The sequence below is a fragment of the Haliotis rufescens genome, unplaced genomic scaffold, assembly GCF_023055435.1.
Source record: "Haliotis rufescens isolate VD_foot unplaced genomic scaffold, xgHalRufe1.0.p SCAF_23, whole genome shotgun sequence".
NCBI classification, from domain to species: domain Eukaryota; kingdom Metazoa; phylum Mollusca; class Gastropoda; order Lepetellida; family Haliotidae; genus Haliotis; species Haliotis rufescens.
Window position 1 is genome coordinate 827767 of NW_025963924.1, and position 20315 is coordinate 848081.

Here is a 20315-nt window from a genome sequence, read left to right on the forward strand (position 1 = left end):
TGTAATCTTTTCCGAACGCAAATGAAACTCTCACATCAAGACAGAACTGTAAAATACTTGTTTTCTATCATTAAGGATTTGGTATAAAATTAATTTCATTTTCTTGACGCGCTAGTTTGGCAATTATTTATCATGGGGAAATATAATATGTAGCCAAGGAAATGTCGCAACAAAAATATGACAAACCTTTGGGGAGGTAATCTTTCTTAACATATAGATGAAAAGAAGCAGATATATGTCATTAATTGTGCGTAGCCTTTAAGGAAACTAAATTCTTGAACATGAATTCATAAATGATTAACGTCCTGATCTTACATTAGCATATGTACATCCGCTTGAGGTACTTTCCCTTGGCTTTTCCCTTTGTGAACATTCAAATGGTTCCTGTTACTGCACAAACATGATGTGTCAAGTCAAGTCAAGTCAGGTCTTTATTTCGCACGAACTACACTGGAATAACAAAGATCGGATATGTGACATATAACTATTGTATCCTGAATTATATAAAAAGCATACTTTTTATTGTAAGCTCTTTTATATGTGATTTACTTTGAGGCATAGCAATAACGCAATGTGCGAACGTGTTAAAAATCAAACCATCACAAACACATTATTATCCTTGTTCCCCAATAACTGACTGATAAGTGAAAACGGGTAACGCTGGCTACTTGAGCTTTAAGTTCAGACCCAAAGGGAAATATGTCCCAGCTTAAGTTTTGTCCTCTCCGATTTGATTTCATCGTTGCCGTTCACCTTCTTATTCCGTATGTGTTCTTTTTTAATCGTTTTGTTTATTTTGTACTTTTTATATACGCGGAGCACTGGTGGCCCAGTCGTCTGTGGCGCCGCAATTATTGGTTCAGAGTTGCGTTCCTTATAAGGGCCAGTATCATATGATCGTGGGTTCGAATCCCAGATTAGCCCTCATTACGTTATATTGCTTCGTTAGTGTCAAACCATGGTCGTGGATTTCATTAAAGCAGTACACGTCTAAGGCCTGCATTACTTCGGGAGTTCCTCACACAATAAGCTGAAACGCCGTGATATTCTAATTGAAATAATTTTCAAAAGCGGCATAGACCCAATCTCACTCACTCGATGTCTATTCTATTGTTGCCAGGCCTTATAAAACCGAAGCAGTACGACTGGAAGGATTCCAATCTTGCCCTGTTCGGCTCTGATCTGGAACGCCAGGTCAAAAGTAAGTATTGTTTTAATATACTTATAATAACCCAAACACGTATCCGTTCATCCACTAGCCTACCCAATGTTCTCGACCCCTTACCCCTCTCCTGCCTTCACCATGGACCTAATTATTGTCATACTGTATGGAGATGCGTTGCCCATGCTTCTTACCCTTATCAACAGTTGTGCCAAAGCTAGTGATTCTTATTTCAATGTTATTTTAACCCATTACACGTCCACTCAGGCCTACGCACAGAGGTATCGAGATATGGTATGGCATGTTGCACGTAGTAACGTTGTGCGCACATGTTGAGTGGTCAATAGAATACTAAATTTCAAAGCGTATAAATCATCGATGCAATAAATACCCGTGTTGTAGTGGTCGGCCTCTTCAAGTAAAAGATATGACTTTTTTTACAACTGGCGTTTGACATGGGCGGGTTGTTTAGACTTTTTAAGAAACAGTCCCAATAATGTTTCCTAACGTTTCCTCGTGGCCGACCATTTGCTGTTCTGGGAATCTCTGGGTGTCTTTTAAAAAAGTAATGAGTTCTTCAAAATGCTTGAGGAAAATTATTTACGTCAGAAAATATGGACATGCTGGATATTTAGAAAAAAACATTGTTTGGCCCTGCCTTTCATTGAAAATAACTGTGTGTTTTGAAGCGCTTCCTTCAACATAAAATCCCAGCTACACTCGAATATTCAATAGTTGGTCCTTTGTTGTTCAGTCTGCGTTTGTGCACCACCGACCTCATATGTACTGTTCACGGCCGTTGTTGGGAACATTATCTCGGTTCTCATAGCGGTAAACGTTTTTCAAGAAGACCAGAGAAGTTCTTGAAGGTTGAAATAGTATATGTCTAGAGTAACATGAACTGATAAACAGAAATACCTTTCAGATAAGTGTCACAATCTTGGTTTATTTCTGTTTATTCATGGTACTTATACCAACCCTTGTGTTGTAAGTCAATCCGAGTCACAACCAAAACCACTCAAGGCACATTTGTACAACACCTGTGTGGGGGAACAGGCGGCTAAGTAATGTAAGACACCGTAAATCGATGTTCAGAGTATCCCAAATGCTTGAGTTGCTGCTCATGATATCAATCACTGGATTGTATGGCCCAGGCCAGATTATGTACTGACCGCCGTCATATAGCTGGAATATTGCTGAGCGCGGCGTTAAACAACAAACAAGCAAACAGTTCCATATCTTTGTTATTCAAATATCCGCTGATCGTGGGTTCGTTTCCCAGATTCATCTGGATTGATATCTTTAGTTTGTCAGTACTGCAGCCGTACTCATTTTTTACTAAAGATATAAAATATATGTCTCAGGCCTGCGTCGCTTTCGATTTTCCTCGCATACGCAAGTAAAAACCCCAGAACAAAACGGAGTTGTATCCAACTCAGTCACACACTTAGTGTATAATATTTAATAATTCATTTTTTGTAGTTGTAAAGGATTCTTTAATTAATATCATTTTATCCCTGAAGAGGAGTCTGCCCAAGGAGAAAAAGCCTGGCAAAAAGCAGGACAGAAAGTTGGCGTCCAGATTTGGAGAATTGTGGTAGGTACATCCCTACTTAATGATAAAACCAAACCCTTATTCCTTGTGTAATGTAAGACTTTCGACTTAACATAACATATATTAACCTTTCTCTCCAACATGACATGGATTCAACCAATATGTCTAATTGGCCGATGGCCTTAACACATTTCTTGAATAAACTTCTTGAATTCTTGACAGGGGACACGGGTGGCACAGTCGTCTAAGGCGCCGCGATTCGCTGTGTAGAGTTGCGTCCCTTGGGCACGCCAAAGACCTATAATTGTGGGTTCGAATCACGGTTCGCGACGATTATGTTGAACGTCTGAGACCTGCATCACTCCGGGCTTTCCTCCCACATTAAGCTGACACGCCGCGATATAACTGTAATACTGTTAAAAGCGGCGTTAAACCCAACTCACTCACTCACTTGACAAAACAATACTTAGCCCACACTTGACAAAAAGGAACAAATTAATATTCGTGTATTTATAGTTTCGTCATATGTGTTATGATTATGACTTTTCTTTTTCAGAAATTCCAAGTTACAGACTGGCCCAAAGAAGACTATGGCAAATTTTACAATGGCGATTCTTATATTGTCCTGAACGTATGACATTTCTTTCTTTTATGTCGCCTTAGCATAACTCGTGTAGTCCTTAAGTGTGTTATATTTACCTAATGTCAGTTATATTACAAGAAAGTGTGTGCAGTATTGTCGTATGCGTTCCACTTGTTCAACTTTATCGGTAATAAAATTATTGTTGATTCGTTGCTCAGCTTAAATTGAAACATGGACCAGTACCCTTTCCAACTGTTTTAACGGAGTTTTAGTAAAGGGAGATAATCCTATAGTAATATAGCAATCCCGCGGTAAAATCCTTTACCCTCTACAGATGTATGTACATTTCTTGCGAGCCCCCAGCCACATTTGTGATTGTATTGCAGTTTCGTACATTGCAAAACAAGGGGATGTGTAGTAAGATGTACCCAATAATGTTGCACATGCTTTCAGTCAATACAATGAGTAATTTCTTATCGTTAATTATTCTGAAAAAGTTAAATGTACAGGGTTCAGTTTCAAGTTAGGTTTTGCAGTTCACCGGCTGATACACCTTGATGTTCTACGGCTGTAGACGCACTAATGGTTATTTATATGTACATTATCAGACCTATACAGAAGACGGGTCGGACCAGCTTCTCTTCGACGTCCACTTCTGGATCGGGAAGTACAGCACCCAGGTGAGTCTCCTCACTTCTTGACTACATTAATATATACCCGTCGCCTGGCTGTATTAGTGTCACTTCATACCCTGCCGACATGGATCATACCTTTATTTCATCAATCACAAGTTTTCACATTTATGTATTGTTCTTACCTTCTCTGTTTCCAACCGGGGCCACGGGTGGCCTAGTCGTCTAAGGCGCCGCGATTCGCTTTGCAGAGTTGCGTCCCTTGGACACGCCAGAAACCTATGATTGGGGGTTCGAATCACGATTCGCCCCGATTATGTTTCTAGGTTTGTCAGCACCATACCCGTGATTGTGGGTTTCACCGAAAAGATGAACGTTTGAGACCTGCATCACTTCGGGCTTTCCTCCCACGTTAAGCTGACACGCCGCAATATAACTGGAATACTGTTAAAAGCGGCGTTAAACCTAACTTTCACTGTTTCCAACCACACCAATAGAACACTAATACATTTGTTCTCTTGCAATATTTAAGAAATACGAACAACATTCCCTAGCCCTTTTTGAATTCAATAAACATACAAACCCTTCTACCAACCTTCCACTCCTATAGCCCCTACACTGAACTTAGACTTCACGATACAAATACATTCTATTTATATAACCTACACCCGCCTCGGAATAAGTTGCTCCGACTGAAACGTCTTTCCTTGTCTGGTATGACTGTCTAACCCCCCAAATATATTTTAATGGGTATTATAACAAATATAGAATTATGTAGGCATATCTGTATGCCAAGTTTGAAATGGTATTCAGCAAAACAGATTGCACTATTTTTAGGATGAGTACGGCACCGCCGCCTACAAGACAGTGGAGCTGGACACGTTCCTGGACGATGTTCCTGTCCAACACAGGGAGGTTCAGGGTCATGAGTCGGCGCTGTTCAAAAGCTATTTCAAGACCATCACGTGAGTCTGCTCAGTCTTGCCCGCTACTATGGTAGTCCTGATAATTGTGAGATTGAACTTGTCAAAGAAGATGATAAAGATTGACGGTGGTTTGGAAAAAGATATCCACGAAAAAGGTGTTTTGGTAACAATATAAAAAAATTTAAAAATTGCTTGTTTTCAGAATCCTCGAAGGGGGCGCTGATAGCGGCTTTAGAACAGTCAAACCCGAAGAATACAAACCAAGACTCTTCCATTTCCATGGTGACCGGAAGCATGTGGAGGTTAAGCAGGTAGGATCGTGTTCGCGACCTATAACTATATGCGTTATGATTGATATGAAGTGAACTACAACTCCGTAAACAAAACATTTACATAATAGCGAGTGAGTGAGTATGGTTTTACGCCGCTTTTAGCAATCTTCCAGCAATATTACGGCGGGGGACACCAGAAATGGGCTTAACACATTGTACCCATGTCGGGATTCGAACTCGGGTCTTCAGCGTGACAAAAGAACCCGAGTTCGAATCCCGACATGGGTACAATGTGTTAAGCCCATTTCTGGTGTCCCCCGCCGTAATATTGCTGGAAGATTGCTAAAAGCGGCGTAAAACCATACTCACTCACTCGCTATTATGTAAAGGCTACCCCACGGCCCCCATTTACATAATAAATATATACAAAATTACTATACTGTAAACGATAAAGGTTCTTTTGGCACACAAGAACAGTAAAACTGTAATAATAATAATAATGATAATAATAATAAAAATGATAATAATAATAATAATGCGAGAAACCCTTTCTATGGCCGAAAGAATTCTTTGATAAACGCAAGGTCGATTGTACGATTCCAACTGAATCGTGAGCATGTAACTTCTGTTCCTTTGTAAAAGAGTAATGGACAGTGGTCAAGAAGTCTCTTTTGGTTTGCAGATTCCCCGGTGCAGGAGTCGCTTGGACTCTACTGACGTGTACATACTGGACCTTGGACTGACCATCTACCAGTGGAACGGCAAAGGCGCCAATGTCAACGAGAAGACCAAGGTGAGACGATCCAGAATGGTGCAAGCAACGTTGTCTGACAAGGCGTCTGTTCATAGATTATTAACTTTATGTCAGGTCAAAAATGTATTCGACTGGCATATGACCTTTTTATCAGCGCTAAGTAATTGCTTTATAATTGGTTGTTGTAGTTTTCATGTGTTCTCATGTGCATAGAGTACTTTATGGTCACTTCAAGCCTTTACTTTCGATAACTTTGTTATTATTCATTTTATTGTACACACAACTAGAGGTAGAAGTGAAGCTTAGTCTCGTCATGCAAACAACAACTCTAATTTGAAAGCAACACCGATGAGGGGTAGCCTAGTGGTTATAAAGCGTCGGCTAGTCACTCCGAAGACCCAGTTTCCATTCACCATATGGAAACAATGTGTGAAGCCCATTTCTGGTGTCCCCCGCCGTGATATTGCTGGAATATTGCTGAAAGCGGGCTAAACCATACTCACCCCCTCACTCACCGATGGACTGAGCGAGGGACCTTTGGTAATCAGTGTACTTTGTGTTGTGAACATCGTCGTCTTCGTCGTTGTAGGCGATGCAGTATGTGCAGACGTTGGCAGAGGAGAGGTCAGGGAAGGCTATCACTAAGGAGGTGCTAGATGAGCACAGCATGGACCAGACGGTAAGTGTCAATATTTTAGGTCCTTATTGAATTTCAATCCAGATTAGATGTCAACTTCAGCTGTGATGATTTTGCTGACTGGGCCATGAAACATCTACAATTTGTAACTCCCGTCCCCTACATTGTATGAATGTGGATGAAAAAAGGACGTAAAATAATGTTTAAGATTGTTAAGGGAAAACATTGGTTCTGTATAACGTATTGTGAAAAGATTAGTCTGATTCGGCCTAAGTTAAAAGAAACAGACCCGTGAAGATTCGGGGTAGAATAGGTCTCCAGCAACCCAGCTTGCCGTAAAAGGCGACTATGCTTGTCGTAAGAGGCGATTGACTGGTGGTTGTCTGGCTCGCTGACTTGGTTGATGCATGTCATCGATCCCAATTGCGTGGATCGATGCTCATGATATTAATCACTGGATTGTCTGGTCCAGACTCGATTATTTACTGACCGCCGTCATATAGCTGGAATATTGTTGAGTGCAGCGTTAAACAACAAACAAACCAACCAACTAAACGAAACACCTCTTCGTGTCAATGTTTCTTTTAAAGTTCATTTGTTGTCTGTGTGATTACTCTATCATGGAAAGATTAAACTGTTTTTACTGAGAGATTGGTGAAATATTTGAGAGTTTTAACGAATGTCATTAGTTAGTACATGCTCAGTGAGATGGCTAGTTGACACATATGGATACTGTTTATGTGTTATGTTGTGTTTTCACCGACATGAGATATAGGAAACGGACTATTTATAATTTTTCCAATATCCATTACTATATTTGACCTTCACAGCCATGGAAGATTAGGGTAAGTTATGACTTCATGGTCAAGGTCACGGTACTGAAGAATGCTTTACATCTATTATACTTTTGTGTTGTTTTGAGTTTAGCTGTGTTTTTAAAGTATAATTTTGGGATGTTTTTTAGCTCATCTGGCCAATCGTGACATATTTCCCTCTTCATAGTTGAACCTTTTTCCATGTTCATTTCCGTAACGGAGTGAGAGAAGTGAATTTGGATGACACTGGGGTATTCTCTCACGTTCTCTCACCAAATTTCTAATGTCTCTCTAGAAGCCTTATTTAAATGTACATATATTTGTCGGCCTGACGTATAAAGTGATAGTCACAGTATCGTATAATATAGCTCCATGGCTGATTATCTATTGAATTCAGATTCCGTAGTTGTTCACGTGATAAAAACAATTTGTTCTCAAGCCTAAACTTGTATTTGCATTTGCATATGATCACCATAGGATTTCACAATAATAATAATTCTTGTCCATGTTCGTACGATTTTGTCCAGATGAGCTGTATATCTTTTTCATATATATATTTTACTTCAGTTTTCGTTTGGGAAGTGAGTTGTGTATGACATGTTCCTCGTTCTATGATCGTTATTTCATTATGAACGATTTAGATGATAATATAAATTACATTAATATATATTTTATGCAAGGAAATACATGTATATGTATAAAAAAATGTGTACATGTGCCTCATACAATGTACTTGCATTGTGTTTAAGACAATTCAAGTCGTGAAATTGTAGCTTCTGGAGATTGCGTTGTCAACATAATAGTGACGTACTGAAACTGTACAACGTTTGTTCATTGTCAATAGGGCTGCAACGATACAGGAAGGTCACGATACGATACGCACCTCGATATTCTGGTCACGATACGATACGTATCTCGATACGCAATGATAAAAAAACAAGACTTAAAGCATGTCAAGATTGAAACTTTCATGATTTTGGAACAGTCAAAATTATTTCATAATAACAAGACTACTGAAGTTGTTCAACTTTACTTCAAAACAATTCAAAGTTCAAACACCAGAAAATAATTCATGTACTCCACCAGTGATACAACTTCAAAGAATGTTGATGCAATGGTCGAAGAAATTGTATCTGAAATTATTGTTTTATCAGGAATAATTTATTCCAATATCGTGATACCTTAGTTGCAGATTTTACTATATAATTATATATTTATAATTATAAGAACCACAAGTGTAGCATTTTGGTACTGGTGATTGCTGTTGCAGGATATTTTTACATATGGAACAATTTGACCAGTCACCCTAGGGACTTCCCGTGCTACATGTATTTCGATTGCGATAACGTTATGTTGACATATATAAGCCAAATTGCCACAAATATGACTTTTAAAGAGTCAAAGTATGGCATTTTTGATATACGTATCCATTCTCTAGCAACTAAAGTTCGTTTCAATGCGTCAAAAGCGGTAATCTGACCGTGGTTGCTGTATCTCTTCACACACGATTTCACATAACTTAATGAAAACAATATTAAATGAAATTTTGAATAAAATTAATAAAATATATTACAAACACAAGTCCAGATATACAATGAACACGTTTTAATAACAAGATAGTATAATAATGGTATTGAATTGCGTACTTCAGTTCGGATTTGCTGACTTGTATTTTCGGTGTTATGTGCTTGCGGTGATCAGCTGATAATGTTTTATGAGATGGGGAAAAACATCTGTCGGTGTAAAACCTGAGCTTATTAAAAATGTAAGTACGTTTTTGGGAGCCATGCGTTAGCGCGCTATAACCAAGTAAGCGGTTTATTGAAAGGCACAATACCGAGGAAACGCTGTACTTGAGATTTGCGTTCCGTATCGTGGCGTATCGATAAATGGGCCCACGTTTATCGTGTATCGTACCGTGGGTCAAGTATCGCGATGCATCGGAATATCGGTGTATCGTTTCACCCTTAATTGTCAATACTTCACCATCTTAAGGAGCCAAGGGCGTTAACAGACTGTAAAGGTCTAGTTTCCTGGACTTTAATAGTCAGTTAGCGCCATTGTTAACGCCACATTATCCTCAAACCATGACACAGGTAAGCCTCTCAGACGTGATTTGAGACACACCATAAATTTATAGCCTGATTTGGCTGCATAATCCAGTTGTGTTCTCCAACAGGGCTCCGTTATGTTTCGAACTTAATCCAAAGTTAAACTATTTCTCAGGCTATCGGATCTGCCATTCCGATGCAAAGCGCCAATCTCATTAAAATCAGATGTTCTCGCTGCTGCTAAACAAAGATCTGAAGTCATCACAGTACAGGCACTAGTTTCAAACTGGCGACTCGCTTTCGTGACTATGCTTCAAAATATTTTTAAAAAGTTCTCGATTCAGAATTTGAAGAAAATATTCTGGAATGTCTAATAGATGACAAAGAGTGTACGTCTGGACTTCCCAGGGGATCTTTGCTTAGTGGTAACGAGAAGTAAGATCTGATTTTGATGAGATTGGCAAAGTCTCCCAAATCGTTTTTACAATCAGTTAAAGCAGGCATGGCGACACAAGCTGAAAGACGGATATTATGATATATTCATATTTAATGAAGTGCTTGTTTATATAATTAAAATATGTTGATAATTAAATAATCCTGTTTTTCTTCAGCACGAGTTTTATGGTCTACTGAACGAAGCTGATGAAGAGGACACCGACTCCCAGTATGAGGCTGGCGACTCCACCACAGAGTTGTACAGGTCTGTATATGATACGGGCAATCTGTATATATTAAGGCTCTCTTTTGGGATTGTTAAATTGTTTTTACTTGAAATGGCGATGTGTACTGATAATGTGGGAGTTCTCGAAGTGATCATCGACTGCATAGACAATGTTTCAGTCATATAGGAGAGTAACACTTTAATAGTGATCTATATGTTTGTAAAGTCAATTCCACGTTTACATAACAGTCATCCATGATAACAATATTAAATTATTGCGTATGGCGTAAAGATTCACTCATGACCTTTTATTTAATTTCAACCATGACCTTTCAGGTTGTCCGACGCCACTGGCGCAATGTCCTTCACAAAGGAGAAATCTGGCAAGGTCACAGAAGGTGACTTTGACAGCAAGGTGAGTTCTGACTCGCGTTCTGACTCGCGTTCTGACTCGCGTTGGGATATTTAAATCAAAGCAATAATGCAATGCATTAGGATGACAGCTGATTGAGAAGACAAGGAAGGGATTGTTATTTTTGTTCACAGGACACTGTTGTTGACTGTAATCATGGTTTAGATTTCGTTATGACGTGTGATGGGATGAAATGGTGTTTAACCTCGCCTTCAGGCTTATTTCACTAAAACAGCGATGTTGATGCACGTGTGTGTGTGATTGCTTGTACTTGTTGGGACTTACGACGGTTTGATAGTGCTGGCCCACTGAGATACCATGCCGCAGTTTAACGTGGATACCTCTCTCAGACACATTATAGTGAATTATTATACGAGGAAACAACAAGTACCATCATGCAACTTCCTTTGGTACGACGCGGGAAGGGATGACTCTCCCATTTAAATATATCGTTATATGTTGTTTAAGTGTTATCATGTACTTTTGTATTGTTATCGGCTTTCAGGATGTGTTTATTCTGGACACGAAGGCGGAGCTATTTGTCTGGATTGGACGCCGAACCACCACAGCAGAAAAGAAGAATGCTATGACATACGCTCACGTTAGTAGATTCTGAACGTTTGATTATATGTTTATTTCGTAAGACCGTGTCTGATATTGTCCACACTCACACACAACATCAATACCCTAACTGTGGTTAATAACATTTACAAGCTTTAAAAATATTTTCCCGTATTTAAATAATGATGACTCCCTGAATACAATCCGTTCGCGGCAATGTCGGACAAATCCAATTTATGAACAGAGGAGTTGAATAATCTAGACTTGATTATTTACAGACCGTTATGGGTTTAAACAACAAACAAATAACATATTGCATCATTCATCTGTTGAATGGTGTAGGGATAGGGAACTGATTATGACTAGTCGAAACATCTTTCAAACTTCTCAATTATGATCCTGACCTTCCAGACGTACCTGATGCGCAGCGACCACCCCCTGATCCCAGTCAGCTGCTTCAAGGAGGAGAAGCCGACCAAAGGCTTCAGATCGGCCATTGCTGCATAAACCAGGCAATCCCTAGAAGTGATATTTCATCCTTGATGTATATATTCATCAGTGATATATACACCATTCATCTTTGTTCATCAATAGTGTACCAGAAAGTATGCATGTGTAATAGTTATATATCAAACCAAATGAAATCAAATTGTGATATTGTTCACGAAGCCTTTTTCAAAGTGAAACCCGTTCAGATGTAATGTACAATTACGTCCAGATTAGGGAATCGTAGATACGTATTATCGCTGATATTATATTATATAAGCATTTCAACAATCATTGTCCAGAAGGGTTTCTTTCTGGAATAACGATTTTGACTGCACTTTAGTATGTTTGTGTGTATTCTGAAATTCACAGATAAGTCTTCTCGATCCTGCTTGGTACCCTACATTGTACGCAGTGCAAATAATCACTTCTCGAAACTTGGCTTTGAAATCGAATTCTAGAAACAAGACTGAGCAGTGTGAACATGATTTGCTAACTGTGTATTTGTTCCTCTCAGATGACTCCGATGCTGATGCGGCGTTAAACAATAATTACTTTGCGTTAAACAAAAATTACTCGGCGTTAAACAATAATTACTCGCTCCTACTCAGATAACTCCGACATAATCATATGGACTAATCCTCTAACGTTTGTTAAGTTTAAGTTTAACACGAGTTTTAGTCGGTTTTTTTCATATTCCATTAAACCATACATGCATACGATATCAACATTTCATCAATTTATATAAGTTAATGAATAGTCGTTAAAATCGTTCTTGATAAGTACTTAAAGTGTTATTAACCAGATAGAAATATATATTGTTATCACAAATATTACAGTCGAATTCCGTTCTGACTGGTACACTATAAGCACACTATAATTCTAAATCGCATTTATATCGAAAATATTGTTTTCATTTTTTGTACAGCTTGTGGAGTATTGATATCGTGTGGCATCATATCATGTAATAGGAAGGTAGTTAGACATTGTGATACGTATGACTGACGAATCCGAAGATGTCAAATGCTGTATACAAGTACTCTCATAACAAATAACGCATTGTGAACATAACAGAGATTATCTTTTGGACTCTGTCTCAACCCTGTCAACCAGAGGTTTCATCAAATGTCTGTTTTATAGTTTATAGGTCTTATAGTTTAGTCAGATATATATCAGTGGCAAATAACATAATATACTGAATAAAACAATTCCAATATTTAATCTGTATGTAATCAACCAGTGATATATCCGTCGTTCCAAAGCAGCTTCCAGCATCACATGCATCATTAGCATCCCATTAAGACAGAATAATTCCAGTTCTATTCTTTCATTTACGTTTAATCAGGGATTGAGTTGAACATCTCTAAATACAAGGTTTGGCGAATTGCAAAAGGCAATGCATGTTTTACAGGTATACACCTTAGGCCACAACAAATTATTCATGTTCCCCGAAATGTACTAATCAGTTTCTTTAAAAAAAGCTTTTAGGATAGTATTTTATTAATCAACCATGTAGTGTACTAGTGTACTAAAGTCTTAAATTTGCGGAAACTTGATATCTGATAAACTTGATAGCCGCAAAAACGAAACCTGTTGCCATGGTCAACTGGCTTACTTACGGGCAGATAACTAATTTGTAATGGTCTTGTGTGAACTGATAATATTTATCATGTGCTTGACCTCTTCGGTTAGGTCAGTAGCAAAGCGACCTTATTTGCACATCACAATACACGTGTAATGCCACTTGTTTAAAGATATGTGGTTTTGAAAGAAAACAAATACTTAGCTGTCAAATTCGTTGTCCAAACTCTACAAAAGACCCATAGCTATCTTTGTTTACTTTTCACGTGTTTTAGTTATTGTATCCAAATTAATAGACACATGACTGCCATAAAGGAACTATTTCTTTCTTTACCTGACAGCAGTGCAGTGAAAGAATCACCACCAGCCATCCTCATTACAAGAAGGATCCCTTCTGGCAATGTTTAGAATTTAATCCAAGAATAAATTTGTTCATATGTTTCAGTCTTTAATTCTCTGGTTTATAACACCGTTTCATCTGTTGAGAGATCGGTTTTCGTGAGCATTTACGTCTCAAAGACTAGTTACCTTGCCGATTGATTAATACTCTTCAGCGTTTAAGCCATTTATCATATGTACTATATATGGTGTGTTCCGGTCTGTTGTCCTCAAGATTTGTGTGTAAATAGAACTTTTAATCGGAATTTGGAAATAAAGCGTGATAAGTCATCTGATTTTCCTTCATTTATTATGTGAACTGTTTACAGCTAACTACAATGTGTTTTGTGTCAGTCATGCGTCTTTTGAATTATTCCGTTTTCACGATGGAAATACTTGTTTGACAATGAAAGTGTCTTTTGACAACATTCATTGGTCTAGCATGTGTAGAACGATCCCGACTGATTATCATACTGATCGTGGGACTGATTGTCATACTGATTGTGGGACTGATTGTCGTACTGATCTTGGGATTGGTTGTCGCACTGATTGTCATACTGATTGTCATACTGATCGTGGGACTGGTTGCCGCTCTGATTGTCAAACTGATCGTGGGGCTGGTTGTCGCACTGATTGTCATACTGATTGTGGAACTGATTGTCGCACTGATCGTCATACTGATCATAGGACTGGTTGTCGCAATGATTGTAATACTGATCATAGGACTGATTGTCGCACTGATTATCATACTGATCATAGGACTGGTTGTCGCAATGATTGTCATACTGATCATAGGACTGATTGTCGCACTGATTATCATACTGATCATAGGACTGGTTGTCGCAATGCTTGTCATACTGACTATAGGACTGATTATCATACTGATCGTGGGAACTTGTCGCACTGATTGTCTTACTGATCAAACTGATCGTGGGGCTGGTTGTCGCACTGATTGTCATGCTGATCGTGGGACTGGTTGTCGCAATGATTGTCATACTGATCATAGGACTGATTGTCGCAATGATTGTCCTACTGATCGTTGGACTGGTTGTCGCAATGATTATCATACTGATCATAGGACTGGTTGTCGCAATGATTGTCATACTGATCATAGGACTGATTGTCGCACTGATTATCATACTGATCGTGGGACTGGTTGTCATACTGATCATAGGACTGGTTGTCGCACTGATTGTCATACTGATCATAGGACAGATTGTTGCACTGATTGTAATACTGATCGTGGGACTGGTTGTCATACTGATCATAGGACTGATTGTCATACTGATCGTGCGACTGATTGTCGCACTGATTATGATACTGATCGTGGGACTGGTTGTCGCAATGATTGTAATACTGATTGTGGGACTGGTTGTCATACTGATCATATGACTGATTGTCGCACTGATTGTCATACTGATCGTGGGACTGGTTGTCATACTGATCATAGGACTGATTGTCATACTGATCGTGCGACTGATTGTCTCATATTGATTGTTTTCGGACCGATGTTTTTCTTTTGAGAAATACTTGTACCAGTATGTTTACATTTAATAGATTTATATAGTCATAACACATACACAAATCACCCAACAACTACAGAGACAATCAACATGCTCCCCGTCACTGCTGAGAGTCACTTCTCTTACCCTAGCACAGTCTCGGATGAAATGGCTGGATGATCTGGGTTTTGTAAGTTGCAAGATTGTGGCACATTATCAGTACCCGTTTTAAAGTTCTTGCGATGACTCGCTGAGAAGTGGGCACACAGCAATATACATCAATGATCTTAGTTCTAATTACATATATTGACAGGAAAGTGACTATGACTATTTTGAAGATTACACCAGAAGCACAAACAAATGTAAAGGCTAGTCTATTGTTAACCTGAACAAAGACGGTATGGTCAAAACAGAGAATTGTATTGGACATATAATAATTGTCACTGATGCTTCAAATTTGTGAATGTCCCCAACAAGTCTATCATAAAACATTTTCAAAGCTTTACCTAGGCTTTGGGTGCTCTAACCCTGATCAAACAATGTTTGGGCAAGAGTCGTTCAGAGCTCTAAGATATCTTCGTACAAAGATCATACTCGATTGTTCCTTAAGAGTTGTGAATACAGACACAAAAGCCTGGGGCTGCTGGAATAGAGCTCGACATGAAGGGAAAGCTTACTTTTGGAAAGCATAAGTCATCCCTCCTGTCGCTCCGTTACGTGCATACGGTATTGTCACTCTGAATCTCACTGAATAGATCTACATTTGAAACAGGTTGTCTGGGCTCTTTTATTTCTAGTTCCGGTGAATAAGTCTGCGGAAGGGAATTGGCTATTTTAACATTATTGAACAATATCAGATTATCGATATACCCGAAGCTTGAGTTAAACTTCTTGGCCAAATACCCTTGTTTTGATTTTGCCAATCCCAGCGGAATTCTGATATCTATGCATACAGATCATACAGATCATACAGAAACAGACCAGCAAGAAGGGGGAGCACAGTTGGAGCCCATGGGGATCCCTACTTCTTACCTCCCTTATCCCCTAATTACACAATTTCACATAAATGTACGATTGGTTGTATTAACCTTAATGAAATATTATAACCGTATGTGTATTTAAAGTTTATCCATAAGAAAACACTCTAATGTGCACCCGATATTCCACTGATAATGTGACTAAACGAGATTACAATTCACTGACGTCAGAGCTTAAAGAACAACTTTGGGCTTCCATCATTCACTTTTGCGGCAAACAGTATGCGACCTGTGGTAAAATGGGAATTAATAAAGCTCCAACAAATAATCCCCCAAACTAGTGATCTGTTAAATGTATTGTGACTGTGGGGACTCGTACATTGATGAAACCTCCCGCCCAGGTATTTCCCCGCATCAAAAGCCATCAGACGGTCGGATTTTGACGGAATTACTCGTGCTGCCCGTAACTGTCAGGAGATCACAAGTCAGCGGTCGGAAATGTCCTTCCGTAATTTTACATAAATCAGAGGTAAGGAAAACTGGTCTATACGATGCCCACAGTGAGGGATCTTTCACCTGGTTGTGGTACAGGTATAATTAAGGCATGTCTCTGAGTGTTTGGAACAGATCAACCTCAGAAGCTTATATTTGAAGAAAGGAACTTCTTTCCCAGTCGTTAACTTTGTTAGACATTTTGAAATAATGATAATTTTTTTAAATATAATTTTCACTGCTATGGTCTATGAACTCTGTTTCGGCGGATAATCTAGACTGGTTATTCTCTTGCATTGCCAATTTATACGTTTAATTATTGATAAGAAACTGCAGAGTGACGGATACTACAATGTTCAAAGTATGTGTGGCAATAGTTTTAGGGACAGAAATCGACTTAGAGAGGTTATTTCAAGTTTATTGGACGACATTGAGCTTCAAAATTTGCGCCTTTCTGTATCCGGCAGTGAGGACACAACTTGCGGTACAATGAAACAGTTTACAGTGTGACGTCATAATAGTGACGCGCGGTGCAGAGCTAAACCTATCAAGGCTTGCTTCACTTTTGGGGTGCCCATTTATGTTGGATTACGAAGTAGCTATATGCTTTCAATGTCTGTAATATATGCGAGTGAATATAATACGTCAACGCCAGGTAATTATCAGTTTCACTTATCCAGCGAAACAAAATCCATTGGAAGGCAAAATAGTTTTGAAAATTAAATGAATGGATCAATGAAAATAAGTGATGACACCAGGTATTCGCGAAAGGGGTAAGCATGTCCTGTCCTACCGGAAGCACCTGCCACTCACACAATTAGCAAAAAAAAGAATTGTTTTTTAATAATATAAAAATACACAATGCTTGAGCATACAGCGTCATTTTTTGTTTTAAGGCTGGTATCGGTGCTTCCTTAATTCGGATAGAAAACCATCTATCAAAACTTTGAACTCAATGGGACATCCATCCAATGCCGGGTCACTCATTGTCAGCACCAAAGAGTTCATGTTTTTTTTTTTAGGGTAAAATGGAGATAAAACTGAACTTTTGAAACCTCACGCTGCGTGTTCCTTTGAGTATGCACTTTTATAGAGTGAGGGGCAGCTTTATGAACTTTATCAACACCAATAAACTCATGCAAAGTGAAAATCAATGTTATATTTTTTATATCTCTTTGATGTATGTACACACGTTTATTCAGTATGTGTGGCATCATGTTTACACAGACAGTCGTACAACAACCAGCTGTATTGCGGAAAAGGAGTTCCTAGAAACGAGAAATGTATGAGTCTATGAAATTATTCTGAGGGACCGATCATTTGATCTTCTGCCTAAAGCAAACAATTATGCTTCAGACTGTTCGAAAAGAAGAAATTGCTCTGCCTGACTTGTTTTTTTCAAAAGAAAATTTAGTCTCATAGTCTCAATTAAAAAACAACAACATGTATCTGGTTTTGCAGCTGTAGCTAAATATCCAGTCCTCATATAATGGGCAATTGGAAGCCAACACTTAACAGTTAATTAGCGCTGATGGGGATGGACATCTGGAGGCCAGGACTTACACATCACTGGTTGGCAAAAAGGAAGTTGACGATGGACAGACGGGAAACAGGGGGTATTCAGCACTGATAGGTAATAGCAGTTGACAATGGACAGACGGGAAACAGGGGGTACTCAGCACTGATAGGTAATAGCAGTTGAAATGGAAGCCAGTTGGAATCAAAGTAATCAAAGTAATAAGATCCAAGCATTGGGCAGATAGGTTCCCTGGTCACGGTTCATGGATGGCTGGTGTCTCCTTATGTCATCATAAGGAAATGGATCTCAAGCTGCCAGTGTTGCAAGACAAGAAACCAAATCGTGGAAACAAGAAGTCTTTCAGGCCTAGGAAGCCTTATTGGTGTGAGGAGCTTCAGCAACAGTGGGACATTATGTCAAAGTGTGAACGGGACTGGCTGCAGTGCAAATACAGTACAAATGCCAAGGCCAAATTGAAGCAAACGTATTGTGCTGAGAGGAAAGTTTTTGACAGACTGAATAGAAAGCTGAAGCGGCGTCACCAAGTGGATAAACAGCAAAGCTTACTTGACAAGCTTAATCAAGCCGATGCAAACTTTTGGAAGGTCATTGGTAATATTGGAATAGTGAATGAGAGAAAGCCTAAGATTCCTATGGAAGTAGAACTACACGATAGCACGATTGTCAGTGATATAAACTCTGTACTGGATAGATGGCAAAGTGACTTCGAGGAACTATACTCGGGAACAAATGCTGCTCATTATGATCGCGGCTACCTTCCTGACGTTCAGCGTGAGCTAACACTGTTAACTAACGGTAACGCCATGCAGCACGAGGCGAGTGTGCTTAACAGTCCAATTACACAAGAGGAGGTTGTACGCGGTGTATAGAGCTAAAAACCGTAAGGCGGGGGGAATTGACAATATAAAAGCTGAAGTTTTAAAAAATGACTCATATCACTCATTTCAGTCCCTTCTAAGATCTACTGTGATGTACTGAATCATCGAATCTCTTCATGGTTGGACTCCAGAAATATTTTAGTAGATTCGCAGAATGGATTCCGTAAGAAGAGGAGTTGCTTTGACCACATATATAGTTTGAAAGGAAGGCGTGACTCCAAAAGCTCAACTTATGCCTGTTTCATTGATCTGAAGAAAGCCTTCGATAACGTTGACCGAAGTTGTCTCTGGCTGAAAATGTTAAAAGCTGGGATCAACGGGAAAATGTTTTCCACTATACAGTCCTTGTATGATAATACTACTAGCGCAGTACGTATTGATAACTGCCTAACACCATTCTTTAAAGTATCAACAGGCGTCAGGCAAGGGTGCGCACTGTCTCCGACTTTGTTTTCGTTATATATTAACAACCTGGCAAATGAACTTAACGAGTTGAATGATAGAGTTACAATTGACGCGATGTGCGTTTCTGTTTTACTCTTCGCTGACGACATAGTTCTGATTGCCCCTACTGAGGGGAAACTACAAAATATGCTGGATGTTGTATCAAGTTGGTGTAGTAGATGGCGTCTCAGCATTAACAGAGGAAAGTCCAAAACAGTGCATTTTAGACCGAATAGTGTTGGCCGTTCAGCCTTCCAGTTCAACTGCTGCAACGTGCTATTAGATTATACTCACTCATACAAGTACTTGGGATTGTGGTTTGAAGAACTTTTGAATTTGAAGTATACTATCAAGGAAATAGCTAAATGTGCTAGCAGGGCCTTGTCCCTTCTTATCACCAAGTACAGGCAGTTTGGAGACATGGCTTATGATGTTTTAAAAAAACTGTACGAGTCAACTGTACAGCCTATGTTATTGTATGGTGCGCCTATCTGGGGACTGTATGGACACAGGGAAATAAGTAATGTACAGCAAAGAGCATGTCGTTTCTTCCTAGGTGTACCTCGAACTACATCAAACATCGCAGTACAAGGTGAAATGGGATGGAAATCTTGCCTTACCTATCAGAGAGTTGAAGCCTTCAGATATTTAGTCAAACTATCTCGAACACCAAGTGACAGACTTACTTTTAAACTTTTTAACTGGTCTAAAGGTAGGAAAGGTTCCTTTGCCAGTAGTGTTCTCAAGCTGGGTAGCAATTACAGATAATGGATATTCTGATATCACCCGCATCCATCAAGAGAATTGTGTCCCAAATTAAACAGCGCCTCTACAGACTGGATGAAGAAAAATGGTTTACAGAATTGTGGAATGACCGGAGAAATGTTAATGGTAACAAACACCGCACTTACAGTCTGTTTAAGAAGGATTGTCGACCGGAGCCCTATCTACAAACCATTATATCAAGAAATAAGCGACGAAATATCACTAAATTACGTTGTGGTAATCTACCCCTC

The 20315-nt window shown here is 39.1% G+C and overlaps 1 protein-coding gene across 5 annotated transcripts in view; it reads left to right on the forward strand.

Moving 5' to 3' along the window:
• LOC124140132 (gelsolin-like protein 2) overlaps window positions 1–13757 on the forward strand; it is a 29668-nt gene extending 15911 nt beyond the window's left edge. For 4 of the 5 annotated variants that reach the window (XM_046507523.2, XM_046507521.2, XM_046507522.2 and 1 more), the window contains exons 3-15: window positions 1121–1201; window positions 2686–2759; window positions 3274–3348; window positions 3909–3980; window positions 4770–4897; window positions 5061–5169; window positions 5813–5923; window positions 6474–6563; window positions 7352–7366; window positions 9999–10087; window positions 10385–10463; window positions 10966–11061; window positions 11433–13757. In XM_046507523.2, coding sequence (XP_046363479.1) covers window positions 1121–1201; window positions 2686–2759; window positions 3274–3348; window positions 3909–3980; window positions 4770–4897; window positions 5061–5169; window positions 5813–5923; window positions 6474–6563; window positions 7352–7366; window positions 9999–10087; window positions 10385–10463; window positions 10966–11061; window positions 11433–11528 — 1115 coding nt within the window. In that variant the 3' untranslated portion in view covers window positions 11529–13757. The remainder of the gene's footprint in view (window positions 1–1120; window positions 1202–2685; window positions 2760–3273; window positions 3349–3908; window positions 3981–4769; window positions 4898–5060; window positions 5170–5812; window positions 5924–6473; window positions 6564–7351; window positions 7367–9998; window positions 10088–10384; window positions 10464–10965; window positions 11062–11432) is intronic. The other variant, XM_046507525.2, reaches the window with a different exon arrangement.
• Window positions 13758–20315: the final 6558 nt, after the last annotated feature.